Source organism: Alligator mississippiensis, chromosome 4, assembly GCF_030867095.1.
Source record: "Alligator mississippiensis isolate rAllMis1 chromosome 4, rAllMis1, whole genome shotgun sequence".
NCBI classification, from domain to species: domain Eukaryota; kingdom Metazoa; phylum Chordata; order Crocodylia; family Alligatoridae; genus Alligator; species Alligator mississippiensis.
In genome coordinates, this window is record NC_081827.1 from 209,817,492 (window position 1) to 209,844,777 (window position 27,286).

The following is a 27,286-nucleotide window of genomic DNA, read 5'->3' on the forward strand; positions in this document are numbered from 1 at the left end:
TGGGGGCCTTGGTGAACAGATGCTCCCCCAGGCCCTCCCCACCAGGTGGAAGCAGCTTCTAGTTCTCCCACTGCACCCTCCAGCACTAGCTAGGGATAGGGAAAACCAGCTACAGGCTCCCAACCCTTAATATACTTATAGGCTGCCACCAAGTCCCCTTGACATTAATGACTTTACATCAGAAAGGCAAATGCAAGTTACTATTACATTTTAAAAACCCACTAGACTACTGTATAAATCAGATTCAACATTTAATATTTATTTTCATGAATGCCCTATAATTTATTTCCTGGGTGACTCTCAGCTGAAGATTTATCTCTAATTCCTGGAGATTCCAGGGCAATCCTGAAGGGTTGGAGACCCTACCAGTCATGACCAAATAAGTGCATGGGTGCAGATTGCTTCAAAAATGACCAATCTGGTGAAAATCTGAACCCTTATTGCATGGGGGGTCAGCTGAAGACTTTCAAAACAGAACATCTTCTGTAACTTCTGTCTGCGCTGCCTCCCAGCCTCCAGCTGTTTTCAGAATGGAAAGGTGGAAATGCAGAGAAGGAATTTTGGTCTGAGTTTTTTTCAGCCTCTGCTGGTAGGTAAGGTACATGTACTGGAGCCCTCCCCACCAGGTGGGAGCAGCCTCTAGTTCTCCCACTGCACCCTCCAGCACTAGCTAGGGATAGGGAAAACCAGCTACAGGCTCCCAACCAGCAGCTAGATTCCCCTCCACTTGGAACCAACAGTGAACTTCTGTTTGGGGGACAGGGACATCATTGCAACTCAAACTGATTCCTACAAAGTGTTCTCCGTTACAGCAGGGAGTGCCCAGAAGCATGTTATAATGCTTCATCTGCCTCACTGCTAAAAAACCTCCCCTAAAGTACCTTATTTCTAGTTTAAATTGGTCTAACTTCATTACCGGGTTTTGGGTTGTAGCTGTGTTGGTCTAAGGACATAGGCAGGTCAGGTTCTTTGGGCAGATGTGATATCTTTTATTAGAATAATTTATTAGAAACTACTCCGGTATTTGGGCACAATCCCCCCCCTTCAGGCACAGGCAGTCTCTGCTGTTCTGGGACTCCAAGGAACCTCCAAGGCATCTCAGAGCAGCAGACTTCCTGTTCCCAAAGAAGGGCGATTGCACCCAAAAGCTTTGCAAAACTTTTTTCCAACTACTCAGCTGGTCTAAAAAAAAGACACAGCATCTATCCGAAGGACCTTGCCTGTCTAATTTTATTACAGACTCCCGCTGGGCCTTTCTCCAGTACATTAAAGAGGCTCAGGATTCTCTCCAAAACAGGTCCTAACGCAGTCTCTTTCCAGTTACAACACACTGCTCACTTGCTACTCTTCTGTCCAGAGCCCTGCCCAAGCGCTCCCCGCAGCGCAAGATGCTTTGACCAGGCTCTGCTTATTAACTACAAATAAACAACGTCCGCCCCCCACCCCGCCACAGCCCCACCCTTTAGCCGCCCTACCCAGGGTCCGTGCGGCCAATACGTGCTGCCAGGGGGCGGCACCAGCGCAGCGGCCAATCAGAGCCTCCCGCAGCTGTGCGCGGGCGCAGGCAGCCCTCCTCCCCCCCCGCGAAGCGTGGCTCTGCGAGCCGAAGGGAGGCGGGTCCGGTCCCGACCCGCCCTGCCGTCCCGCCAGCTGTCCGCCGTCCGCCTGGGGGTTCCCAATAAAGTTGCTACAAAGTGACCTTGGGCCGCTTCCTTCCCGCGCCCCGCCTTTCCCTCGCATCCGGGCCAGTAGCTATAAGGGCCCGGCCGCGCCTGCGCACTGAGCCTCTTGCCATTCGACCTCTGCTGTAGCCGGAGCCGGTAGGTAGCGCGCGCTGGACCCGGCCCCATCCCTCCCCATCCGCCCGCCCGCCCGCTGACTGCGCCCTCTCCCCCGTGTCCGCATAGAGGCGGGTGTGGGACGTGCCGGATCGCAGCTCCGACGAGGCCCCGGGACGTCGCTCCAGCGCTGCAAGATGTTCGTCTGCTTGAAGCTCGCCGCCTCTCCCGCCCTGGTGAGCACGGGGGCTGCAGGGCGCTGCTGCCCCTGGCAGGGGGCTCCAGGACAGACCTGCCTGGCTTGTGTCTGCGGCGGGGGGGTGGGGTCGGCTGGAGGCCACCCGCTCTCCTCAAGATCAGGACACGGTCCCTCGAGTGCAGCAAGGAGCTGCTGTAGGGGCTCGGCTGTCTCTTTCCCCAGGTCCTTGCTGTAGGTCAGAGGCCGGTTAATCTCTTGCGGTGCACTCAGGGAGCACGGGGCAGGCTGGGGAGCGGCAATGAAAGGAAAAGGTTCCGGGTTGGGGGAGAGCAGGGCTGGGGCCAGGGCCTGCTTCCTTCCTGCTCCTCCTCTAGGTCAAATTCCACCTTGCTGCTGGTGCTGTGCAAGCGTGGGACTCTCTGTGCCTTGTAGGGAAATTGCTCTGCTGCAAAATGTCTCCTCATCTGAGAGGAAATCTCTTCTCTGTGAGTGTGTGGGGTTCCTCTGTCAAGCAGGAAGAGCCTTGTGTGTGAATCAGGGTGACCTTAAAATGGGGAAGCCCAAGGATATGCCCAGGCCCTGTTTGGAAAGAAGGGTTCATTCATTCCTGGCTTGCTAGATTTTAACCCTCTGTGTTGGGTAACTGTGTAATGCAATCAAAGTCTTCAAAGACAAAATTTCATTTTTTATGGCAGTATTCATGGTTTGGCTTGGTTGTTACCTTGTTCCATTTTTCTTTCTAAATATGAGGATAACTGCACCAGTCCCAAGTGGGAGTTGAGTTGCATTTGATACAAGGTGATAACATGGTTCTTTTTGCTTCTGCTTTCAAAAATACTTTGAGTGAGTCAGTTAACTCTAATGATAACCCTTTAGCAGCTTCAGGAACATCAGGCCAAAAATGTCCAGGATTTAATTTGAATTTCTGAAACGTCCTTTCTGAATTTGGCAGGGGAGTTGTTGCCAGATGTCTGACTTGCTGGCAGTACTGGTTAGCATTACCTATCTCCCAAACTGCTATGTTGACTATGTGTTCTTTTTAGTTAGCTAGCAAACCATGTTCCCAAAAGGTGGGAGTTAGCTGGGAGTGCTTTTGGGGTAAGGGGGATGATGCTTGATGCTTCAAGCAAAAAATGAGTGCTTTCATATACTTTGTTGGCAGTACAAAAGATTGCAGATCTACAGATGCTAATGCATTCACTGCTATTATAAGGAAAAGTGATATGGTGGCTAGTGAATACTGAGGCTGTAAAACCAAGAACGTTGACTACAAATGTCTTATTTATCTTTTTTTTTTTCTTTTTTTTCCCCTATCTTTCTTACAGATCCGTGATGGATCAAAAGCCTTGTACAGACCAATTTCTGCATCTGTATTTTCTAGGCCAGAGGTCCGGACTGAAGAGGTATCTTGATTTAAACAAAACTCAGTTGCAAAACAAAAACTCAAAACTGCCTGGTGAGCCTAAGTATACTAATCCTAGATTCAAATGCGACTCCCTTTAAAAAGGGCACCTGAAGATAATACATTTTGCTGTCATGCTCCATTTTCCCCCTCTGCTCTTTGAGGGTTTTTTTGTTTGCCATTGATTCTTTAAGTACCATATTCAAGTGTTTCACTTATAGTCATAATTTTTAAATCACTAATTACTCTTGCACGTAGTATTTCTTAACTCTAGTTCCACAGTATACCTCAAAATACAGAATACCTCAAAATAAATATGTAAAATATATTGTCTGACTGAACTTTAAATGTCTCTCATGTTTCTTTCTTAGGGTAACTCAATTCTTAATGGGGCGCAGAACACTGTATTGCAACTAGCACTTAGAGAGTTCCAGACTAGTGCTATCAGCAGGGACATTGACACTGCTGCTAAATTTATTGGTGCTGGTGCTGCCACAGTAGGAGTGGCTGGTTCTGGTGCTGGTATTGGAACCGTCTTTGGTAGTCTAATTATTGGTTATGCCAGGTAATTTTTTTTTTTCCTTCTGTGAAAAATACTATGCTTGAAGTGTTGTTGCATTGATACCAGTTGTAGAAGTTCTTTGGTGTAGTAGAGCTTTATCTGAAATGGAACTCCAATATATTGTTCTTAAATAGCTTTTATGATACTCTTGGATAAATGGAATAGTATGTAGTGGCAGTGTATCCAATGAAGCTGGCTCTGAGTCCTGAATTGGTAAGATTCAAACTCTGGTATATGTAGACCTTCAGTGATTACTTAAGGCAAACTGGGCATATCTACACATGTCATTGCACTACAGTGATATAGCATCAGCAGTCACAAACCGGGACATTGAAGTTGTCACCATGGCAACTAAAAATAACTGCGCACATGGCGCAGTATGGGCTGTTACTGTGCCGTCATTTAGTACTTCCAAAAGAAAGTATTAAATGATGGCGCAGTAACAAAGGTGTCATAGGGACATGTGTAGAATGTGGCCACTGACTAGCTAAATCAGACTCTCACTTTTTCAAAGCTGGAATTGGCACTGAAAAGAAACACAAATCTAGACTGAGCGACTTCACATTCTGTAGTGAACACCCAACATTATTAGAGGAACAGATTAGATGATGGATGTTGATATCTAATTTGATTTTATGCCCCTTTCTCCCAATTATCAGGGTTCTTTTAGATGTGGATTCTCACTACAGCTTTGTAGCATATCTTCTACTTAATGTGCCAGCTTCAACATTGTAGCTTTACTGTAGCAATTAGTTCCATAGCAACCAACTGATGTTGGATAGCAGACCTTGCTGCAGAAGCTTGAGAAGAGGAAAATCCTTTAAGAGGGGCAAATCTAATTTTCCCTAGTTATCTAGCAAATGCACAATTGTACCCATGCAGTAATATGTTCAAACTGCAACTGGTAACTGGCAGAAGTGTAAAATGATCTCTAGTTCATGGAGGTACTTCTCGCTCTTGCATCACAACTTGCAGGGTGGTAATCCATTAAAAACTTAAATATTCTCCTTCCCATACTTTCTAGGGAGATACTCTGCATTTTCGTAACAAATGAACCTGATAACGCCATCTTGGCTAGGGAGAGAGTTGAACAGCGTAGCTTGTTTACAAGCTGCTTAAAATATTGCAAAGGTATTCAGGATAGGTCTGGTTGTGCAAATGAACTCCTTCCTGTACTGTACACAAGTGGAATTTAACAAGAAAACCTGAGCTGATATTCCCTACCTGGTGGTTTTCTTTCTCCTGGTGAGCATATTTGACATGAAGCCTACACAGGCTAGGCTTTTTCAGTTGTAATTGAGTGGTGTAAAAATGTTGTGAATTTTTTTAATATAAAAGGGAATTTAGGGTTGTTCTATAATTGGACATTAATTTCAGAATCAAATTTAGTGATATGTAGCTTACATTATCTTAATGTAGTCTTCAATGAAGTGCCTGTAACAGTGATACTAATGTTACCTTTTGTATAGGTGTAGTTTGTCTCTCTTTTTTTGTTTTGTCTGCTATGACACTTTTATAGCGTTCTGTAAAACTTGCATCATAACCACAACTTTTTAAATTTATCAAATGATACTTGAGTTGCATCTTCATAAATATAAAGCATTTAATACCTCTCATGCATTCTCTTTTAGAAACCCTTCTCTGAAGCAGCAGCTGTTCTCATATGCTATCCTGGGATTTGCCCTGTCTGAAGCTATGGGTCTCTTCTGCCTGATGGTTGCTTTCTTAATCCTGTTTGCCATGTGAAGAGAGATCTGCTTGTGATGTTGGCATTAGTAAATTACAAATGTAATTCTGTGCATCTTGCCGGGACTCTCAAAATGTTGGTGTTGTGGAAATGTACATTATTTCCAAAGTCATGTCATTAAAGACTATCTCTAACTGTCTAGCTATGACCTTCATCTTTAATTCGAACACTTTGGATGGAACTGTTAGACACTTGTTTCTGATTTTCCCCTTAACACTGAGTGCTCATATGCTGACCTCCAGCCACACAATGTAGAACAGAACAAAAGTGGTGTTCTCTATTTGGTCACAATGCTGCATGTCACCTTTTTAGTCTAAATGCTGTGTGTCTACCACTTTGGCCTTCAAATCTAAAAGAGATTTCTTAAGTTTATGAAATTTGTAATGACTTCAGATAACACTGAAAGTCCCAAAGAAGGCTCCTAGCTGTTACCAAAACCAGCATTTTCTATTGCTAATCTAACGTCTGATTTAGTGGTTAGTATTGCCATTTTATACATGCTGAGGCTTATTGCACATCTAAGGATCTAAGCAATCTACAAATGACAACATTGCTTCATAGCTGCTACAAAACATGAAGTCAAATTGCTTCAGCGTACAGGCAACAGACAATTTGTTTGTTATGGTGAAGTCAGGGCAATGGTGGAAACTTAACAAGAACAAAAATTCTAGACCCCTTTTTTTGAAATGGGCTCTTTCAGGCTTGGGAGGTTCTTGAACAGTAACTTTGATAATAGCACCAATGTGAAAGAGTTTGATCATATTGCTTTCCTTGCTTAGAACCAGAGGGCCAGATACTTGCAGACTTTCAGAAATGATTGTTTTGAAAGCTCAAAGTATTTGCAGTCACTTGAAGGGTGTAACTTAATGCACATACTGTTCTGCTAACTTTGACCCTCCAAAAACATCTCTTCCTGCCATAATCTAGTCATTCCTGGAGAAAACTACCTGTACAAAGTACACACTAAGTGATGTGTATCATCACATATAAAACACAATTTTCTCTTGGTAGTAAAGCATATAGTTTCCTTTTAATATGGTAGGGGCCTGGGCCTGTATTAAGTTGCATTTGTTTTTCCTTCAATCTTAAATTAATTGGAATGAGTTAAAAACAATCTGCAGGGTTGTGAAATAGCTGCTCCTGCTAATGAAGCTCCTAAGAGAAAGCAGAACAAAGGATAGCTGTCAAGACCATTAAAAAAAGAGTTGTTAACATCTGTTGAATGAAAAGTTTAGAAGGAATCAGGTAGATTATAATAAATCATAAGTCAACTGACTCTCAGCCCTGCCTCAGTGGAAATACTGCTGCCACTAAAGTCAGCTTTAACTTTGGATGGATCCAAATTTCCTCATCCTTTCCTCATTCTTAGTGTTCACTCTCTGCCCTCTTTCTTTCCTGTTCCTTGTTTTCTCCCCATTGCCCTTGAGCATATAGCTACCTTTCCCTTGTCTCAAAATGGCCTAGATTTGAAGGGCATAGTTCATTGTAACTGGTGCTGCAACCCATGTGATAACAACCAGTACCTAACAAGAACACAGTAAGTGTCATACTGGGTTAGGCCAATTATCCATTTAACCCAGTAGCCTGTGTCTGACGGTCACCAAAATGTGTGTGTTGGAACACTGGTTCTCAACTTTTTAGATTTAAGGCACCCCATGTAAGATTTGAGGCATCTCTGCATAACTTTTTTGATTTTATTGGCATCCCACTTCAAAAACTAATTTATTACAGTGCTTACCTCCTTGCAGAGGAGTCAGACAATGGGAATGGTGATGTGGCTATGCAGAGTGATGCCCTTATTTGTTTATCTTCTTACATTTGCAATCTGAGCTTGTCATTACCTGCTTATTTCCTCACACTTTCTGGGGCACCCTTCAAAGGATCTTGTGGCACTCTAGGATGCCCTAGCCCCCTGGTTGACAATCACTGTGTTAAAGGAACAGCACTGAAGTTGGTATATCTAGAACAATCTATCCTATGTGTTACCCTCCTTGGTATCCAGCATCATTGTTTTAAAGATGTTAGAGAATATATCTCTGACTTCTGTTTAAAATAAGATTAATAATTTTAAAACATACTCAATGCCATTCCTTTAGTATTTGGCACTGTGAGGAGGTTTTTTTTAAGCTCTTGGAAGACGGGAAGTATGTAGTTGAAAGACATAAGCTCTCTATTACCTCAGAGTCCAAATCCTTCAAAACTCATTTACAATCAATAATGATTTATTATATAAAGGGCCTGCTTATATAATATGCCCTTTCTCCTAGTATTCCTAATTCTTAAAATAGTTTGAAAAGGACAAATCTGTTGCTTTACCCTCAATACAATTTAAGATATATTCCACGCCCTGGAGTAATGGGGGGGGACAATCTTTTTGACAAGTGTGCCACAAATTAGCCTCACATCTTCCCCAAGTGCTACTTTGCACCCTTTCCCCTCCCTGATCTGCTGCTCTGTTTTCTGTTTCCTGTCCAATCATATAGTTTCATATTTGGTAGGGTCGAAAGGGACCTGAGCAGATCATTAAATCCAACACCCTGCCATGGCAGGAAAAAGTACTTCGTCTAAAAAGGTGCAGGAAAAAGGTGTTCGTCTAACCCCTTAAAGACCCCCAGGGTAGGAGCCAGCACCACTGGAAACTTTGGGGGAAATTTTCCAATGGAAACTTTGGGGGAAATTTCAAAAAACAAAATTATGTAATGGTATTTCATTATTACATTAGATCAAACTCATCTTTTTTTAGACGTGCCAACTGATGTTGCTTATATGGTAGGGGGAGGGGGCATAATGGTACTGATCTCTCCCTTGTGCAGCACTTTGAAATCTACTGATGAGAAACTTGATATAAGATGTACGTTTGCCCAGGGCCCCTTGTCTCTCTCTTGCTTTAAATACATGCACAGCCCCTGCCATGTGGGGAAAGAGATTCTGGACTGAGGGGCACGGGGATCTCTGGTGGGTGGAGCAATTGCAGGTGCAATATTCCAGAAGCCACAAGGAAATCGCAAGCTGTTGTCTTGAGATTGATTGTATTACTGTATCTACCACCCAAAGGGTTTGTCCTAAGTTTTAAATGTATTTTTGTGTTCCTCATAGCTTCCCTATCTGGGGAAAGTAGTTGATGCAATTTGCCAGTGGTAATTGTGTAGATGCCCAGCCCTTGGAAACTTCATTCTATGGAGGGAAATATCATTAATTGGCTGTACAGGTTCAGGAGGCCCAGCAAGACAAAGGTCTGCAAACTAAGCCGTGGCTATAGAAAGGGAGGATAATGTGCACAATGGAACAAGGAGTCTACAAAATTATATGCTGTATCTGCTAGGCAGCTAGGGAGAGGATGGGTAATACCCAACAAGCTTACTCCAGGTATAAACTGTCAATTGTTTTATGTAAAGTTTTCTCTGGCATTGTATTAAACAAATAGGGCAGTACTCTGCTCTGTGAAAGCTGCCTGGTCAGGGGTTGAAGCTGCCGGTGTCCCTGGAAATCTCTGGATTTCCAGGGGCCAAACTGAACTTGGTCACAGGATGGAATTGCCTTAGAACTGCTGGGGGAAGAGGGAAAGGAAGGCAAGTGATGATGGGAGGCCAGAGACCTAAGCTGGGTATCTGGAAAGAGGCCACAAGATTCACAGGTGCAGTTAACACTGGAGAGAAAATACAAAACCTGTGTGATGAGAGAAAAGGGGCACTAGCATAGGTCGAGGGGGAACGGAGGCATAGGGTAGAGAAAGATGCAGCAATCCTTTTGGAGGGAGACGGGAAGGTGGGGATGGCTAGTTAAATAGGAATGGGAGGGTGGGTGATTTTTGGGGGGTGGGAATAAAGGAGCCCCTGCTGTATCTGATGAACTCAACCTCAATCTATCTTTTCAGTACTAAGCCTTAAAGGTTTTTTTGTTTGTTATTTTTAAAAAGCAACGCCTCAAGCACAAAAGGTGCAGTCTTGGTTTCCCATCCACACACTAGCGAGCGCAGTTCCTGCTTAGCTTGCGGCAGCAAACGCGCTGCAGCTCCAGCCACACCCAGTCATTCAGCGCTTCCGGCCACACAGACAAGTCCGGTGTCGCCGCGCGCCCAGCCCCCGCCAGCCAATCGGAGAGGGGCTGGGTTCTCTGCCCATCGCGGTGTCACGTGACCAGCTCCCCTAGCAGCGCTCGGGAGATGTCAGCGAGGTCTCGCGAGATGTGACGGAAGCCTGTGGGGGACCTGGGCTTTAATGTGCGGTTCGGGCCGTGCTCCGGGGGTGAGTTTGTAAACAGAGCGCGGGCCGGGTCGGGCGCGGCAGTGGTGCCTTCGTTCCCGCAGGCGACGGGGAGGCGCGGGCGTTGCAGGGCCCGGTCTGCGGTCGGGGAGCGGCCCCGGGTAGGCGGGGGTGCCCGGGAGGTAGTAATATGGCGCCGCCGCCGCTCTCCGGAGGGGCCCCCTCCCCCACCGCGGGCCCTGCCCCGCCGTCCCCGGGGCAGCGACCGCCCGCGGAGGAGGGTCGCTCGGGGGGGGGCCGGGCCGGGCGAGCCTGTCGCCCCCTACCCGGAAGCGCTGCGGGCCCTGGGGATGGGACGGGCCGGGCCGGGCTTCACCTGCATCCGCCGGGCGGTGGGGGCCTGCGCCCTCCGCGGGAGCCGCCGGGCCGGCCCTGCGGGGGATGCGCCGGTGAGTGTCTTACCTGCCTGGCCCCGACGCCCCGCTACTCTGCGAGGTGTCGCTCTCTTCCGCTCTGCCCGGGGACTTCTTGCAAGAGCTGGGGTCGGCGGCGGGGTGATGACAAGCTGCGGTGCTCCCACGTTGCGGATCTTCCCTCAGGCTTCCTGTGCTGCTGGGCTGGCAAGCTGCGGGGCTGGAGCTGTCACACCTCCTGCCTCCCGTTCCCTTCTTGCCCCAACCTCTTCACCCCCAACCCTGACCCCGAAAGGGACTTGCCCCATTGCACACGGGTGGTTCACTTCTCTGTTCCTCAAGCAGTTCATTCATTTCTGAAATAAAGATATTCTGCTCTTTCTTTGCCCTTCCAGTTAACACACACAAGATTATCTTTGTCCTCTAAATAAATGAGGCTTTTTGGGTGCGGCCTTCGACCTTCCATTAGCCAAATCTTGTTTTTTTCCTTCCCATGCTCCTGTGAATGAATCGTGGCAAGCACCCACTTTATTGCTTCAAGCTATTTGAGTTGAATAAGTTAGGTTGGACTTATCATGTATGTGGCTAATGAAAAATATTGTTGTGATCTGAGTTCTAAATTGTTGTGTTTTAGAGCAGTGATCCTCAACCAGGGCACCATGAGATACTTTTCAAGTTGCCACATACAAGCATGGTTAGATATGCAAGTATCTACAAGTGATTCATAAGCTAAACCTTGAGGTTTTTAAATAAGAATTCGTAGAGCGAGTCCAGCTGTGCATGGAAGTTTGGTAGCGGACCTTGCGCTGCATGCTGCCTGAGCATGTACTGCTTCAAGTTTTTTTCTGGGTTTTTTTGTTTGTTTGTTTTTTTACCCCTGGATATCTAGGGGTCAAAAAAACCCCACAATGAAAAAAAATGGAGCAGCGCACATTCAGGCAGTGCACCCTTGCAGCACAAAGAATGCTGGACTGTATGGTATGTGGTGCTGCAAATGTGCTTGCGGCACCATATACCATATGACTGTGCTCATTTGGATGTACCCATCGTGTCCTAAACGTTTTGGCCTGTTTTGGTCTTTCTCAGTTCTTTGAAATAGAATAATGATTCTGTTTTTCTGGCCTTTTCAAGTAAAGGCTAAGAGCTGACATTTTCAAGGGGTGCTTTGAGTCTAACAAGTTTGAGTGCCACTGCTTTAGAGCATAAATCACTATTTAAATGATGGGATAAGAAAGAAAGCTTCTGTATGGTCATTTTTTCCGTAATTGTTTTCCAGAATATAATATCTTGAACCATTTATTGAAGGATGTTTTGTACAGGTTGTTTAGAGAGACTTACTCACATTTATATGCACTTATGCACCTGCTTAAGGTTACTACTAAGAATAGTCTCATTGATTTTGGTTGAACTAGTCACAGTAGTAAAGCTAAGTACCTATGCGGGTACATAGCATATTACAAAATATAAGGGTCTCGCTGCAACCTGGTCCAAAGAAAACTTTACTGGGGTTCCCTGTTCCATAAAAGTTTATTGGCAAATATGATCATTAATTACAGAAATAACATTAATGAAATAACATTTTTGGAGAAGTGGAGTGAGTCACCATGTTCACTGATGAGTTTATATTTGGGTAGTTAATATTGCACAATAATAGGTCATTATTATAGCCTGATTCAGAGAGCAGTAATATAAACTTCTTGGTGTATTTGTTCTGGATTTTATAGGTGAACTATATCTTCTGAGTACTGTTTCCTACTCAGAAATGCTGTATGATTTGATTATATAAAATCTTTTGGTTGTATTTCCATTTCTACATCTCCGCAGCACATTCTGTGTCTTATAAAGGTTACACTTAGGTAATACTGTATTCTACTGACTTTTGTCATTCAGGTATGATTCAGGTGTGCTTATGCCAAGGTCCTGTTCCATTATAAGACATTAGTCTGTTTTTCTTTGTGTTAATTGCATATGGATACCTAGGCATGGATCCAGAAAGATGCATCTTTCATTCGCACTTGGTGTCGTCTTGGTTTTGATTTTTCTGAGCTCAGCTTGTCCCTACACCACTTTAAAAACATTTAACATGTAAAGTTGCCACAAAAAATTTGCACTGGAACAAGCACTGTGTGGTGTACACAACTCACCTTAAATGTTTGGTCATATTACTTTTACCTGTTTTCCACCACCAATCCTTCCCTGTTGTGGTGACACCCACTTGTTGCATTTTTTTGTAAAGTAGACTCTTAAGTTTTTGTGGGCTAGGACTGCTTTCCTACTTATTTGTACCTCTAGCTCAACAAAACCCAATCTTTACCAGAGATTTTGAATGTTATTCTAGAACTTAATAAATAAGAATGGAAATGATATATATTCTGAAGTACAGACTGTCTTTGTATTAGTGGGATGTTGTTAACCTAGAAATTACAGTTCTTTCAGACATATCTTTATTATTTTCACAGGCAAGATCAAAGATAAATGCAACTAAAATACTAAAGAAATTAGAGGGGTTTTTTTTAGTTTTCTGTTACCAATCTGACAGGTCTTCAAATATAATTAATTCAGTTCCTGCTTTTTCACATAAAAATAAAACAAAAATATGAGTGAAAAGCAGCAAAACAGGACTTGAAAGCAATGGGGTTGTTCCCTCAAACAACTTCTAATTCGTCTTTTTAAAAGTGATTGGATTTCAAACTGTTTGCCTCATAGTTAACTGAAGTACGGATGGGGTATCAATGTATATTCAAATAGGAGATAGAACTTTTAAAGATATCAATTATAGTATAATCATATTAATGTGAGAGAATATTATGAGACTTTTCAAGTTTGTGTCACATTGTTTCCAACAGTATCCTGTGTTAATTTCATTTTAGACTAACATGATTGCACCCTCCATCAGATAGTCCAAGTGACACAGCACATTTTTGGGAAGATTGTTCAAGTGATATTTTTGATTACTTTTTGAAGGACTTTGCCAATCTGTTTTGAAGAATGTAAGCCTCTCCTAGTGTGATGGTTCTATATTGCAGATGTTCAGGAGTGTTTATTTGCATCAAAATGTTACCTATCTCCCCATTTCCAAAAGCAATGGATATATTGAGAAACAAACAAAATGATTTTTTATTCTTGCAGAACTAAATTATTTTTATATTTTCAGACCCTGTTTATCTTTTAGTCTTTATCATAAGTTGATGTCAGTGATTCTAGTAGCTTCAGTAAACAAATGTTCTGAACAAAATTTAATACGTACATTTATTTATTCATCTTTTTCTTTTAATCTCATTTTTGCACCCACTTTCTGTTTCATTTTTGAAACTTTCATTTGTTTGACCTTTTATCTGATTCATAGTTTCAGCTTGATTTTGTTTTTTGCATGAGCATGAGAAGTAAGCCCTTATAATAAGAACAGTAATGGCCTTTCTATTGGTTGTTCACACAGAGACCCTTCATCTTCCTTTTCAGCTCTGTCCCTCTTTTACCAAAGATATATTTTCATTGTTTCTCTGCACATGCCCTAGTCCTTTAGTTTTGCTGCCAGTGCTGGGTTTGGAAGCTGGAGTTTTTTGCACTTGTTCGTTTGATAGGACAAATATTGGTAGGTTCCTTCTTGTGTTTCGACTTGGTAGGCAGAGTAACTAATCACCAGCTTTCAATTTTTTTTCTTCCTGTCCAGCTGCACTCATTCTATAGGCTGACTCCACTGTTTTCCTCAGTTTATCTTTTGCCTCAGCTAGGCAGGTGCCTTTGGCCCTCATGCCTCAGTCAACCGACTGTTAGGCAGAAAATCCTGTGGTTATACGTACCCCGATATCTTCATGCTATTGCATTATTACCTTCCATCTTACTGTTCCCTGTGATCCATTGGAACAGGCACAGGTTTCAAATCTTCTTCCCAGGGCAGGCAAAAAGCTCTCTTGCAGCAAGGCACGTGGTTGCAGCAGCATGCTAGCAGTCTCTGGCTTTCTTTTCCTTCAGGTGGTAAATTCTCTGCCCTCTGCTCACATTTTGTCCGGGCAGTCACTGTTAAATGCTTTGACTTCTTGAGGTAGATAGCTTGTAATGCCGGTCTTCTGAGCACTCTTCATGACAGCTAGTATTTCAAAATTAATCCCATCCACCTCTTCCAGGCTCACAGGCTTCAATGGTCTTTCCTCTGCAGCGGCAGAACCTGGTTCAGAAGATCCACTTGTTTAAGGATTCTGAAACACTAGAGAAATCAGCATTGAAGCCCCCCTCCAATTTCTCCCACAGTCTCAGAGCAGTTCTTCTGTCCTGTGCTGGAAAAAAAAATGCACGGGAGCTAGCTGTTAAAGACCCTGTAGCTGACAGGAGAATAACTGTTGGAAACCAGTAATGATTACTCTGCCTAGTAAATTTGAAATTGAATAAAAATCCTATGGTCAGGTTGTAGAAGTGTAATTAGCAAGTAGTGAAAATCTCCATTTTTCATATATATTTTTAAAAATTCCTGACCACTTCTTTCCACTTTTGTATTTCAAATCTTATGATAGTAAGACACAGCATGTCTCTAGAGTTAGAGGTTTGGACATTCCTTTAATAATGACTTTTTTTTTAAATGGGAAGCAGTAAGTACTTATTTTGTTTCAACTCTTCTGTGTTTTAGGAAACTGAGAAAAGCTGTTCCAGCCTCATCCAGGTCAGTATAGTTGTGACATTTTCTTTAAACTGCAAATACTATTTTTTACTTTTAGTTAAGCAGAATAATTTGTGAGATTTTTCCAGGTACAATCTTATATAATTAAAAAAAATGAAAGTTAAGGCTTTCAGAAGTGCATGGTACTAGTCTAACTTTGTCCTAGAAATTTATAGGAACAGAGATGAACGAAAGCAGAGTTTATTTTAAAAACTTTTTAAAAGTAGATCAGTCATTACGCTCTTAAAGTATATAATGTTGTTCATTTTGTTTTGATTATCTTATTCATCAAAACAGGCATCTTTGTACTAAAGATGAAACTAAAGCAAATGAACTTGGGTGCAAAATATTTTGCTATTGTGTTTTTCACTCTTTTCTAGTCTGCATTATCTGATGATCATACTTGTCATCATAGTCACTTGAATAGTTATTTTGTCATATTTTTAATCTTGGTTTATCTTTTCATGTAAATCACAAAAATCATTGCAGGTAAATAAACCAGGAATTAAATTAATCTTATTTTAAAATGCATTTTCTTTATCGTCAGCCAAAGCTAACTAAGTAAACACTTTAAGGATATAATTTTATGCCCCATCAAAGGCAAGAGGTTGTCATTATCTTTTATTAAAATAATCTAAAATATGTTTCCAAGTGTGCATTTGGCCACTAGCAGTCATCAGCACTTATATGTTTCACTCTTGGTTGGGTAGCCTAGAGTCTCATAAAAATGGCTAGTTTCCAGAATTAAATGTAGTATTTACTTGTATGTTGTCAGCACATCATAATTTTCCTTTATGGACTACAACCCATACTGGTAGAAGAGCAAGAAGGACAAGTTAGTTTTGTAGCGCTCTGCAAACCCCCCCCCCAAAAACGTTCGATATAGTGTAACAAATAATCTGCTTAATGATCCCGCCACTTCTACTACTTTTTTTAAAGAGATTTAAAAACAGATACTTTGGCCTGATGAGCATGCTGTGCATTTTTATAGCACTTTGTATCTTCAGAGTACTTTACAAACATTAATTCATTAAGATTAAACATTAGCTTTTAAAGTGCATGTGTATTATGCTTGTTCATTCTGTACAGTGAAATTTGCTTTGCAGTTAAATGGCCCAGGAAGCTGCATACCATCTGATATCGATACTGTAAGTTTTGTATTGTATGAAAAAATAATAACTTACTTTTTTCTTGCGGATTAGAAGCACTGTTTCTTGGCTCTAGACTCACCTATGCTATCAGCAGAAACCTTAAAGCTTAAAATATTTGTTTAGCTAATGTATATGGAATATATGCTTTAAATATTTTCCTAGATTGAAAAATGTGCAAAGTCTAGAGAAATGTTTTTAAATGTTTATTCACGCTATTATGTCCTTTTGTCATAGACCAAACAAACTGTGTTGTCCTGCACTGCTGTATTGAATAGGGCTTGAGTATTGTGCTAAATTATATTAAGCTGTATAAAGAAACATTTTATGCAATTAGAGTAATTGACAGATGGGAGAGTATTGCCTTTAAGCAGTTGTATTATTTATAATTTTATAAAATTACTCTTGTACACCTACATTTAAGCATATGGTTATTGTCAAAGAAATGGAGGGAAATCTGCCTACAGGCACTATCGGTATGGTGCCAATAGCTAGGTAATTTCAGGAAGTTAATTACACAGGTGGTATTGATCAAGGTCACTTGCTCTGCCTGTTTAATGTTGAAAGGGTTCTTTAGTTTACCATTCTTAGATGGATAAATAATACCAACCTGACAAGAATGGCTTACTAGTATTACAAAAGAACCAAACTTTTTTTCTCGTGTCTCCTTGGTATACCTTAAAAATTCACCTTGGTATCACAAGGTCAGATGTTTGCTTCCATGTTTCTCTTTCCTCCCTACATAGGAGTAACATCAAAGCATACATGTTATATGGGATCTGTCAATCCAAAACACAAGGTGTCAGCAGACAGAACTTCATATACCAAATTCTTTGTTGTGATAGGCCGGAAAAGACCCCTTTGCCTGTGTATGATACCCTGTGAAAGAATACTTGATCTTCCATGGTCCAGTACTTCCAGTGGATACAAAATGGAGCTGTTAATGTCTTCTTTTTTGGTCCATCAGTCTCTTTAGATAGCTCAGTTCCTCTCCCATTTCACTGCATTAGGGTCAAGCTTCTTATCCTCACCTTCAAGAGTCTTTAGCTCTTCTCATAAGTGTCTCTGCATGTTAAAGACAGCTTTTCTGTTGTGCTTGATGGGCTAGTTGCGTTTGTCCCTTTGTTAGCTTTTCTAATAATTGACTACACATTTTCCCTTTGTTTTCCCTCCCATGAAGCATGCTTCTTGAGCTAATCCATAAAGTCATTGTCCTTGCATGTGTCCCCAAATCCCACTTCTGTCATGATGCTTAAAATGAATAAAATAATTATAGTTTGGTTAAGGGCAGATAGTTGGAAATTATCATTCAGAAAAAACGTTAAAAATACATGTATGTTTATAACAATGTGGGTTTTTTTATTATCTTAATCCTTTCCCCACTATCTGTCATATATCACTTGACATTTTAGATTGTAAATTCCCTGGAGCTCCCTGGAGCAGGAACAGTGAGTTATTATGTATTTGTGCATAATAATATAATGGGCTCCCAGTCTTGGTTTGGGCCTCTGGGCACTATGGAGCCACAAATGATACATTGCATTTTTGGTAGTGTTTATAAACTGTATTCAGAGAATATTATAGTTTTAAGACGGACATTCAGAATTTAGGTAATCCTGGGATTAAGACTGCTTTTCCCTCATTCATCATACAGGATGGACATTGCATAGGGAGTAATCAGTGTTGTGTCTTGAAGGTGGCTGTTATTTGCAAGAACTGTTTCTCACACGAAACAAGGGTAGAATCTACTCTTCTGTGTCTCTTGATTTCCTCAGGCTGAATGCTGACCTCATGGAGCAGGGGTAGAGTCTACTCTTCTGTGTCACTTGTACTCCCTCTCCTATTCTGCTAAAAGCTAGAGTTTTGACTGCTCAGCCAAAGTTGATTGCCAATTCATCAGTGGCTGTGAGAGGGTTGGGCAAAAGGTCATGTGGTATGCAAGTAAATATGGTATTCCTCCTAATAGTCCCCAGCATCTCAGGTAGGACACCTAAAATTGGTGTATACTTTTGACAATTTCTTGTCTGTGTCTCATTTATCTGACAAGAGGAAATAAGAGAACCAGTTTACAGAATGGTTTTGAAGATAAGTTTGTTAAATTTTCTTGAAGCAATCATACATTTTGGTAATAGTCATAGAAAAGCCCAGAAGGAGTGAATAGTTTGGCGCTTATTGCAGAGTGTGGTTGGTCTGCATAAACAAAGGATAGACGCGTGTAATAAAAAGACCTGCTTTTTTCTTAGGTCTGGGGAAGGGCACTTTTTACCCAAAAACTTGTCTAAATCCCTCTCAACCATGCAGCTGGTCCTGTGAAAGGTAGCACCCATAAAAATCTTCATTTTTGCATATTTCCTGTACCATCCTAGCTACAACATCATTCTAATACAGGGGCAGGCAAAGTCTGGCCCATGGGCTTGATTGATCCCACAACGGACTCCATTTCTCAGCAGCCCTTGCCCACCTTACTGCAGCTGGTTTCCATGGAGACCCCAGCAATGGCAGGTCTGTGACAAGGCAGGGCCAGGATCTTACGGGGGGTCCTGCGATCCGCAAGAGCATGCAGGAATGGATCATGGCTCTGCCCCAGCTCCGAGCCATGCTGTCACTGCTGCAAGATCCCAGCCCTGGCCCTGGAGCAGCTCCCCTTGCCAGTGCTGCTGGGGCTGGTCTCCATGGAAATCCTGGCCCTGCACTGTCATGGCCCCACCACTGCTGGGGTCTCCATGGAAACTGGCTGCAGCAATGCAGGCAGGAGCTGCTGGGAAATGAAGTCTAGCTGCCACCCAGATCTGCCATTTTCCCTACCTCTGCTCTAATACTACCATAAAAAAGAGATGTCCTTTTTGATTTTTTTTAAACTTAAACTGAAAAAAATCACATGGAGTTATGCTGAATCCCATATGGGTGGTAAGGAGGATTTTCCAATCTGTGGGAAGCTCTAGTGATTGTGGTCCACCCCACAGACCACAATCACTAGAGCTGAGTAATTGTAAACACAGTAGTCCAGTATTTGAACCAGCTCCTCAAGACTCCCGGGCTTATTCCAAGTCCATTCACGTGTGAAAATAATGATTTTCTTACCAAATCAAGGTAGATTTTCAGAGGGAAATATATTTATCTAGTTTAACTAGATTTGTATTAAAAATGGGTATTTCTCAAATATTTTTATCATTCTGACATTTAAGGGATAAACAGAAGACATAAAAAAACTACCACATAATATTAGAGCTTACAAGAAACTGCATTAGTAAATGCTATTTCTGAATGGTTTAACTACTTTTAGCAATTTGAGTATTTCCTTCAGGAAAATATTTTAAAATCAAACTTCAGTGTATACAATAGTAACATGTTGTTTCATTTTCATAAAATGTATTTCAAATCATTTAACAAATGTAATAATCTTAGCCAAAAATCTTTTTATGTAACATTTTATAAAAATGTCTTTAATCATTTTCTGAATAGGATCCATATTTCTTTAAATATCACTACGTTGATATCCTGTGTGAACTTTAATTGCATCTTTGTGTGTGATTAATATTTGTGATATATTTTCCTTTTTTATTTTTTTCTGTAAGTGATGCATCAGGTTTATGATGTTTTAGATTAGAATGTCTGTGTTAATATTCTGTCTCTATAGGTCCTTTATTATATATCTTCAGCATACTAGTGCAGGACTGATGGATTGCATTCTGACAAAAAGTAACAGGTAGCAGAACTAATTAAACTACCAAGGCTATGTGATGTTCTTTCTGCATTCAGATCAATTACTGACCCTGATTCTTACTCTTAACTTGAAGGAATACAAAATCTAAAGGACAGGAATGAAAGCAAGTACACACCATATAGTACAGATTTGTGCTTCATTCCACTCTAACATTTATTTGAAATATACAGTTTCTTTGAGGAGGTGAAGCCAAAGCTGAAGAGGTTTCATCTTTTTTCTTTTCGTTCTTTTTTTTTTTTAAACAAAGTCACTCAGCTAGACACAGAAAGTGTAGTTGTCAAAGTAAGTGCTTTGAAACAGGTATTCAGTACATGTTACCTGCTTTGCCTTCACTGAAGTCCACAACAGCTCGCGTCCAACCATTGGGTCAGAAGTTCATATAATTCATTTCTGTTGTTCACACAGAAAAGTAAATTTTTAATTAAGAGAAGGCGCTTCGGTTAATCTTTTAAGGGGAAGAGTTTTGTGGGCTTCATTGTTGTATTCACTCTTAGAGAAGGGAAAGTCTCTAGTACTCTTTTGATGCTGAAGCATAATTTCTGAAGCTCTCCACTTCCCTTCCCTTCCCAATTTGCCCTTTGTGTTAGGCTGTTTTTTTCTCTCTTACATCAACTAGTCTGGAGGGGGATCAAGACAAGGAGGGACAAAATTGGATTTTTTCTGATTAACTTGGCAGTTATGGCTTCAGTTGGTAGAAATCAGTTTAATTATTTTTTTTAGAGCCTGCAAAGTATGTTCAACTATCTCCAGTATGGGAGTGACTCATAGAAAGAGATTTCCCAAAGTTTACCTAATTTATTTCAAGGCCCCAGTGAGTCTAACCCAAGTTAGAATTGAAATTGAATCAATAAAAAAATTTGGAACAAAGCAGCAGAACAGAGATAATATATTGTCTGGGGGAAACTTACAAGTATCCATTGTAATTCAGGAACATCCAGTATCCTTTCATTAGTATTATCCATTGATTTTACCCTGAAGTCAGTGTCTTATTAATTTGGGGGTCTTTATGCTTGTCCCTGTTCCTGTGAGTTAAGAAGAATGATAGTAATATTAACAGACATCAGAAAGATATGCCTATCAATAGCCCATTTAACCAAATTCTTTAAAAAACTTAGGATCTGTGTGCTCTTTGAAGAGAATGGCAGAATGAGCTCCTTCTGTCATTTGTATTGGCATTCCATCTGATGCATATGTTTCCTTTAGCAGTGTAAAAGACTTTTAAATGTCTGCCAGCAGTTCATCTCTTCTTGGCTTATGACCTCATATGGTTTGAGTGTCCTCCCTCTGTTGAACTTATATATAGAAGCAACACCATTCAGTGTCCTCAATGCCATATTTGTGTGCCTCCATATGATTATTGCCAGTGGCCAGGTCTCCAGTTCTCCTGTCTTCAGTCTGGGGAAGTCAAATGTTTTGTCCATTCATTGTTACGAAATAAATGTAGGAAGGGGGCAGTGCATTTTCATTTTGGAACATGTATGTTAACCGTGGATATAAATGATGTATGTCCGTGAGGAAATGCCAGTGTATTAGATCTAAGTAGGTGTGATTGAGATTTCTTACATCTAAAAGGTAAATGCTGTATTAGGGAGAATACATGGCCTTTGGAAATGTAGGTAGTTCTAAAATCCTCATTTCCTTTTGTGTTCAAACTGATGGAAAAAAAGCCATCTTGATGGTCCACTTTGATCAAACTGTTTGCTTCATCGAGCAGATAAGCATTCGGAATTATCACTTTTTAAAACTTTTATGAATGGTACTTTACAATTTCTGAATGAGTTTCAGGGTCAAATGAGTTCTATGGGGTTGTGAGTACTATTAGTTTCTTTACTATCTTACATCTTTTAATGTTAAGGCGGACTTTTGCATCCAAAATTATTGTCCGGTACCTATCCTGTTCTTGGTTACTTAGACATTCTGTCTGGAGCTGTCTTTCCAACCATTATTCTGAAATAAATGAATTATGATGATCATTCTTTATTCAGCCTCAGCTCCTGCCTTTTTCCTTTGGCTTCATCATTACAGTTTAAAAAAAAAAATCCATTCTGAAGTGTCATTTGGAATGCAAAGACTCTCTTTGTAAAAAAAAATTATTTGTCTCTGGTACTATGATAGTTGCAGGCATCTAGCTAAGAGAAATGTAATTAGAAGTAGACCTTGATTTTGTTTAGGTCTTACTTTTTTCTCAGTACTATTCCAGTACTTTTCTTCTGGCTTCTTGTATTTTCTTTGAACTTTTAGAGTAATTTAAATACTTAGGTTTCCCATCTTATATAGTGCTTTTATCTAAATATAGGAGTTACTGAACCTCTTGTAACCCAAGGGAAATTATAGTCAGTTAGGAAGAAAAGATGTTTAATAATCCAAAACTTATTTAATAGAGAAAGAGTAGGGTGAAGTAACCTATCTGAAAAAGTCATTTTAAATGCATCTTGTATGTTACCATAAGAAAGTCAAATGAATTTATAGGCAGGGCAAGTGTACCCTCTTCTTTTAAAAAATTGTTTTCCATTTTATTAGTGAATGTTGGCCACATCATAGACTTGTGGTAAAGTCAGTGCAGAAACATTGTGTGTTGTGGACACACTGAGTCTTTTAGTTTGCGATAAACTGTTAGCCTAACTTGACTTGGAGTGATCAGAAAAGATTCTGTCTTTGGGGAGTTTTTTGCTTTTGTATAGATCTTATTTTAAAATGGCTTGGTATGTAAACCTATGCAATTACTGCATTTCTAATAACTTTTGAGTTGCATGCTGTATTATTCTAATTTTAAGTATACTCTTTATCCTCTAAAAAAAAATAAACCTCATAAAAAAAGAACTCCTGACTTATAGGCAGGATCAGCCTATAATTGACACCCCTACAGTTATGACTTTTGTACTTACTGTATTTTTGTGTTATGTAATAAAAATACCAGGTCAGAATTTTTTTCAGAATAGTTTTTATTTTGGAATGTTTAGTGCATTTAACACTTTAGGTCCTTTCCTTGGCTGTTTGACTCTTCCATAGGATTTTGGAAAGGGTACTAGCAGCTTGAGGCCTTTATCTCTAGTTACTGGCTCTGATTTAGGAGAGAAAGCTTGTTTGTTTTTTTAATTGAACATGAAAGTAGCAGGTTAACTTATAATTGCAACAAATGGTGTGTGAGGGCAGCTCCCTCATACCCCACCCAAAAAAGAAAAAAACTCACAGTATGACTTCTTTTATTACGAATTCTAAGGACAACAAAGCATGGTGTATCACAAGTAGAATTGCTACTGCTATTGCCCAAGAGCCCTTAAGAGACTTAATTGAAAAATATTTTATTTAAACAATAGAAAGTAGTAGTTATTCATAGATTTCATAGACATTAGGGCTGGAAGGGACCTCGGAAGATCATCGAGTCCAGCCCCCCGCCCAAAGGGCAGGACGTCAGCTGGGGTCATAGGATCCCAGCAAGGTAAGCATCCAGTTTCATCTTGAAGGTGTTCAATGAAGGCACTTGAACAACCTCCGGCGGCAGGCTGTTCCAGACCTTGGGGGCTCGGACAGTAAAGAAATTCTTCCTTATGTCCAGCCTGAAACGATCTTGTAGTAGTATTCCTTAGATGCCTTGTCATTTTTATTATTTTGCATGAAGAAATTGCATTGAAATTGCATTGAAAATTAAAATTTTCTCATGCTTCTATTAAATTATTAAAAATGGAACTTTGAGGTAGAAAGGCTTTACTCTAGAAGTAAACTGAAGTATATCTACAGGGTAGGTAAAAATTCAATACAATTTTGACCTGATCCAAGAATTATATAATTTTCCTAGTGATATTACAAGGGTATAACTACATTTTATTGTTTCATTTCCATAACAGTAATTAGTCTGTTTCTTTTAATTATAGTTTATTGCCATGAAAAGGAGGACGTGATAAGGTGTTCACCTTATAAAATTTGGCTTACGTATGAAATCTGGCAGGTATATACATTTGTGTATATGTGTAAGTATGTAGAGCATTGCTAAGTATAGTAAAGATCTACTGACACCTTGTTGAGCATATTTTAAGGTAAATGCTAGTGTTGTTTTTCTGAAGGAGTCTTAAAATGTATATTTTTGTATTTACACTTAAGAACTGTATATATGCTGTGGAGATGTGCATGGGCATCATAACCCTGTGGAGTTTAACAGCATTGAGAAAATAAGGGAGTGAATGATTTGCTGTGGATGACTAATTCTTGTTTCTTCACTATTATTTGCTATTTTCCTCTGTTTTTAGAAATCTGGTAATTACATTATATTTTTATTTCAGTCAGCTACCTCAGTGACATTTTGTGGATCATATTTTACAGGTTAATTTTGCATTGTGTTCAATTGCTTTCTTGTATTGCTTCCTTTTAAAATTAAGATGCATGCTCAAAATCTGTTATGTATCTGTTTGGATTTGTGTATCTCCCTCACTGGGCTTGGAAATGTACCTCCATTTCTTACCAGATACTTAGATAACTCTCACTGCAGTCTGAAGACAAAGAGCAGGTCTTGCTTCTGGAATACTAAATGCTGAAGTACTTTTTATAGCCCAGGGCTTTTCTAGGTTGATATGCTGATAAAGTTTCAATTACTACAAATATTTTGAGAAGTCTTTTATCCTTTCAACTTAGGTAATACAGCGACCTGTGGAATATGAGTGATGACAAACCCTTTTTATGCACAGCCCCTGGATGTGGCCAGGTAATGGGATGACAGGAATCTATTAATGTAGGCCAAAGAAAAGAAAAGTGGGAGTGTAGAAAGAGCAAAATGTATTTGGTTAGATTTTAAGAATAGAGATTTCTTAATGATAGTTTCTGGAACATGACTGTGTAATGTTGTTATGCTGTAAAGCAGGTGGTAGCAAGAAAGTTTGTTGGTTTAACCATGCTGTCCACAGCAGGATAAATTTTCATAACCCCAGGTCATATATCTGTCAGAAAAAAAAAATACTTTTTTGTGTCAATTCTGTTGTAATTTTCTAAATGGAATCAAATAATGCATTAACATGTACGATATTGTTCATCATTTTGTTAACCCTCTATAAGAATTAGATGCAAACTAAGTGTGATGCACGCTCTGGTATTCAGGAAGTCTCTGGACGTTAACTGATGGCAGGGAACGTGTGTAGCAATGCACAAGGGCATCACTATACAATGTTGAAAAGTTTCAGAAAACTTCTGAGTCTCTCCCCATGCGTATAATAAACTGGTATGTAGACTGATAATGACAGCTTTGTGATAAGTGAAGAAATTTAATGAGATATAATGAAAGCATCATCTAAAAATATAATACTTTATTCCTTTGCATGGCACACTTTTTAAAAGAAAATATTGATTGTGGAAAGTAAATTCAAGTTGAAAAAAAAGGTTAAAAGCTTTTATGCAAGCACAGAGTTTATAAGGTTGCAAATGTATTTATTTGGTTTTTTTCTAAAATTGAGAGAAAATTTGGGTGCATCTCAAATGCAAGGATGTCTGCATTTTCAAAGGAATACTTTACATAGTGGAAAATTAATCCTTCATTAATTTTTTTTTTGTTTTCATGTACCACTTTTTAGCATATATTTTGTACATCGACATAAAAAAATAAATATGACTAGAAAGGAAGGGGAAATGTTTCTGAATACTTTATTATCTGGTTATTTAAGATGATGTAGTTTTCATACTGTATAGTTGACTTGGTAACCACAAATAGGGAAGTTTTCTTTTATCTATTGTATTATCATTCTGCGTGTCATGGATTTATATATAATCATTTGGAAACTTGTAGGTTTGCTATTCATATAAAATAGGACCATATTGGTCTGTTATGAGTTAATTTTCTTATGATATTAATTTACTTTTATTTATTTAGATTTATACATGTTCAAAAGTTATCTTAATTTTTGCATGCTAACTTTCTTAAACTTACTATTCTGTTACCATAGCCATTTCCATTTAGTGTAGGAAAAAATGAGGTTTTTAATAATGTTTAATACACTCAGATGCATCAAAATTGGCAGAAGAGGGATATTTTTCAAAATAATTTTACTTTTCGCTATTCCGTTATCAGTACCAGCTTGCTCAAGAATGTTCTGGTTACAGATCTTCCACAGAATAGTCATGGGGCCCAGGTGGCCACCAGTGGCTTCTGTTGTTGGGCAGAGAGAGGGGGGTGTGGCATGTGAGGAGAGAAGGGCTGATAAGGGCCAAAAAAAACAGGGCACTCCCAGATACCAGCTTAAACTGGAGTATAAGGAGAAGGGGTTCAGACTCCTCCAGAAGGACAGGGGTTACCCAGACCCTGTATAATACGTGTTGGGGGCAGGAAGAGAGACTCAAAGCCTACTGAAATGGTAGTCCCTCTCCCCCCAATCCTGGGTCACACATGGGATGTGAGACCTCTCAGATACTAGTTCACATTCTAGACTCTGAGAAAGAGGACTGTAAATGGGAAGTATGTTCCCCTTCTTCTGCCACTGATAGCGAACTCGGTCAAGAAAGGGATGAGGAATTTTGTGGGGTGCACATCTAGGGTGCAGACAGAAGTGCAGCTCCCAGCTGTAACTCAGAACTTTTCTGCAAAGCATTCTGAGTTACAATGTTACCCTGGACTAAACAGAAGTTCACTATTGGTTCCAGGTGGTAGGGGGATGGCCTGGGAGCCTGCAGCCGGGTTCCTATAGCAACAGCCTTAGCTCTCTGTTTTCAGAATGGGAGGGGGGAAAGGCAATGGAGGGAGCTCATTTTTGGGGCTCCCTAGCTGGTGCTGAAGGGTGGGGTGGGTGAATTGGAACCTCAGGGGTGCTCTAATATACCCACCCTTCTGGGGGGAGGGTCTGAAAAATCCCCAGACTGAACTCTGTTTCCCCACTCCCATTCTGAAAAACAGCACCAGGCTGGGAGGCAGTACAGATGCACGTTACAGAACATGCTATATTTTGAAACATCTTTATCTGATCTCTCATGCAATGAGAGATCAGATTTTCACCCAGTCAACCATTTTTGAACCTGTCTTCACCCTTACACTAGTGTTTGGCCATGGCAATAAACTGCTTTCTGTGGCCAGATCAAGTGAAATTTGTCACTTCTGTCTACACCCCTAGATTTCCCTTACACTAATAAGGTAGTTATCCAATAGTATGCTGATTCTCAGTACCTGTTCCAGAGCACAGTTCTAAGGGACAGAGACTTCTTACCTCAAAAAAAACCCTCTTGCCTATCAACCCTCACAACATTCTCCCTCACTGGTTTCACCCTCCCTGCTGTATTCCTCAAAACTACCTTGACATTTACACATCTTTTGATTACATTATGAGAAATTCCTGTGGAGAAGGGCAGTGTTTCAGGACCACCTGGCCTGATAAGCCAGTGTCAGGGTGCAACCCAGAAATGACAGTAGAAAATTGTAAGCCCAGAGGATCAGGAACAGACAAGGTCAGGTGCCAGAAGCAGGGGTCCAGATTAGAGCTATAAGCCACAGG

The 27,286-nt window shown here is 40.5% G+C and overlaps 2 protein-coding genes across 4 annotated transcripts in view; both read left to right on the forward strand.

Moving 5' to 3' along the window:
- The first annotated feature begins 1,652 nt into the window (after positions 1 to 1,652).
- Positions 1,653 to 5,827, forward strand: ATP5MC3 (ATP synthase membrane subunit c locus 3). 3 transcript variants are annotated; one of them, XM_006273778.4, is made up of 5 exons: positions 1,653 to 1,820; positions 1,908 to 2,014; positions 3,303 to 3,380; positions 3,751 to 3,944; positions 5,573 to 5,827. In XM_006273778.4, exons 2-5 carry the CDS (start codon positions 1,976 to 1,978, stop codon positions 5,685 to 5,687), a joined length of 426 nt encoding a protein of 141 aa, XP_006273840.1. In that variant the 5' UTR covers positions 1,653 to 1,820; positions 1,908 to 1,975; the 3' UTR covers positions 5,688 to 5,827. The 3 variants fall into 3 exon arrangements, with proteins under 3 accessions (XP_006273840.1, XP_014455109.1, XP_014455110.1); XM_014599623.3 differs by lacking the exon at positions 1,653 to 1,820 and having other exon boundaries at positions 1,831 to 2,014; XM_014599624.2 differs by lacking the exons at positions 1,653 to 1,820; positions 1,908 to 2,014 and adding an exon at positions 2,357 to 2,462.
- A 4,007-nt stretch (positions 5,828 to 9,834) lies between these two features.
- The window catches only part of ATF2 (activating transcription factor 2), an 80,613-nt gene continuing 63,161 nt past the window's right edge, over positions 9,835 to 27,286 (forward strand). The window contains exons 1-5 of the mRNA XM_059727259.1: positions 9,835 to 9,932; positions 14,925 to 14,957; positions 16,061 to 16,102; positions 23,699 to 23,772; positions 24,453 to 24,522. Of these exons, the coding sequence (XP_059583242.1) occupies positions 24,475 to 24,522 (48 nt within the window). The 5' untranslated portion in view covers positions 9,835 to 9,932; positions 14,925 to 14,957; positions 16,061 to 16,102; positions 23,699 to 23,772; positions 24,453 to 24,474. The remainder of the gene's footprint in view (positions 9,933 to 14,924; positions 14,958 to 16,060; positions 16,103 to 23,698; positions 23,773 to 24,452; positions 24,523 to 27,286) is intronic.

Coding starts and splice junctions, on each gene's coding strand:
- ATP5MC3 (XM_006273778.4), top strand. CDS start 1,976: ATGTTCGTCTGCTTGAAGCTCGCCGCCTCTCCCGCCCTG. Junction 2,015..3,302: donor TCGCCGCCTCTCCCGCCCTG/GTGAGCACGGGG, acceptor TCTTTCTTACAG/ATCCGTGATGGATCAAAAGC. Junction 3,945..5,572: donor CTAATTATTGGTTATGCCAG/GTAATTTTTTTT, acceptor ATTCTCTTTTAG/AAACCCTTCTCTGAAGCAGC.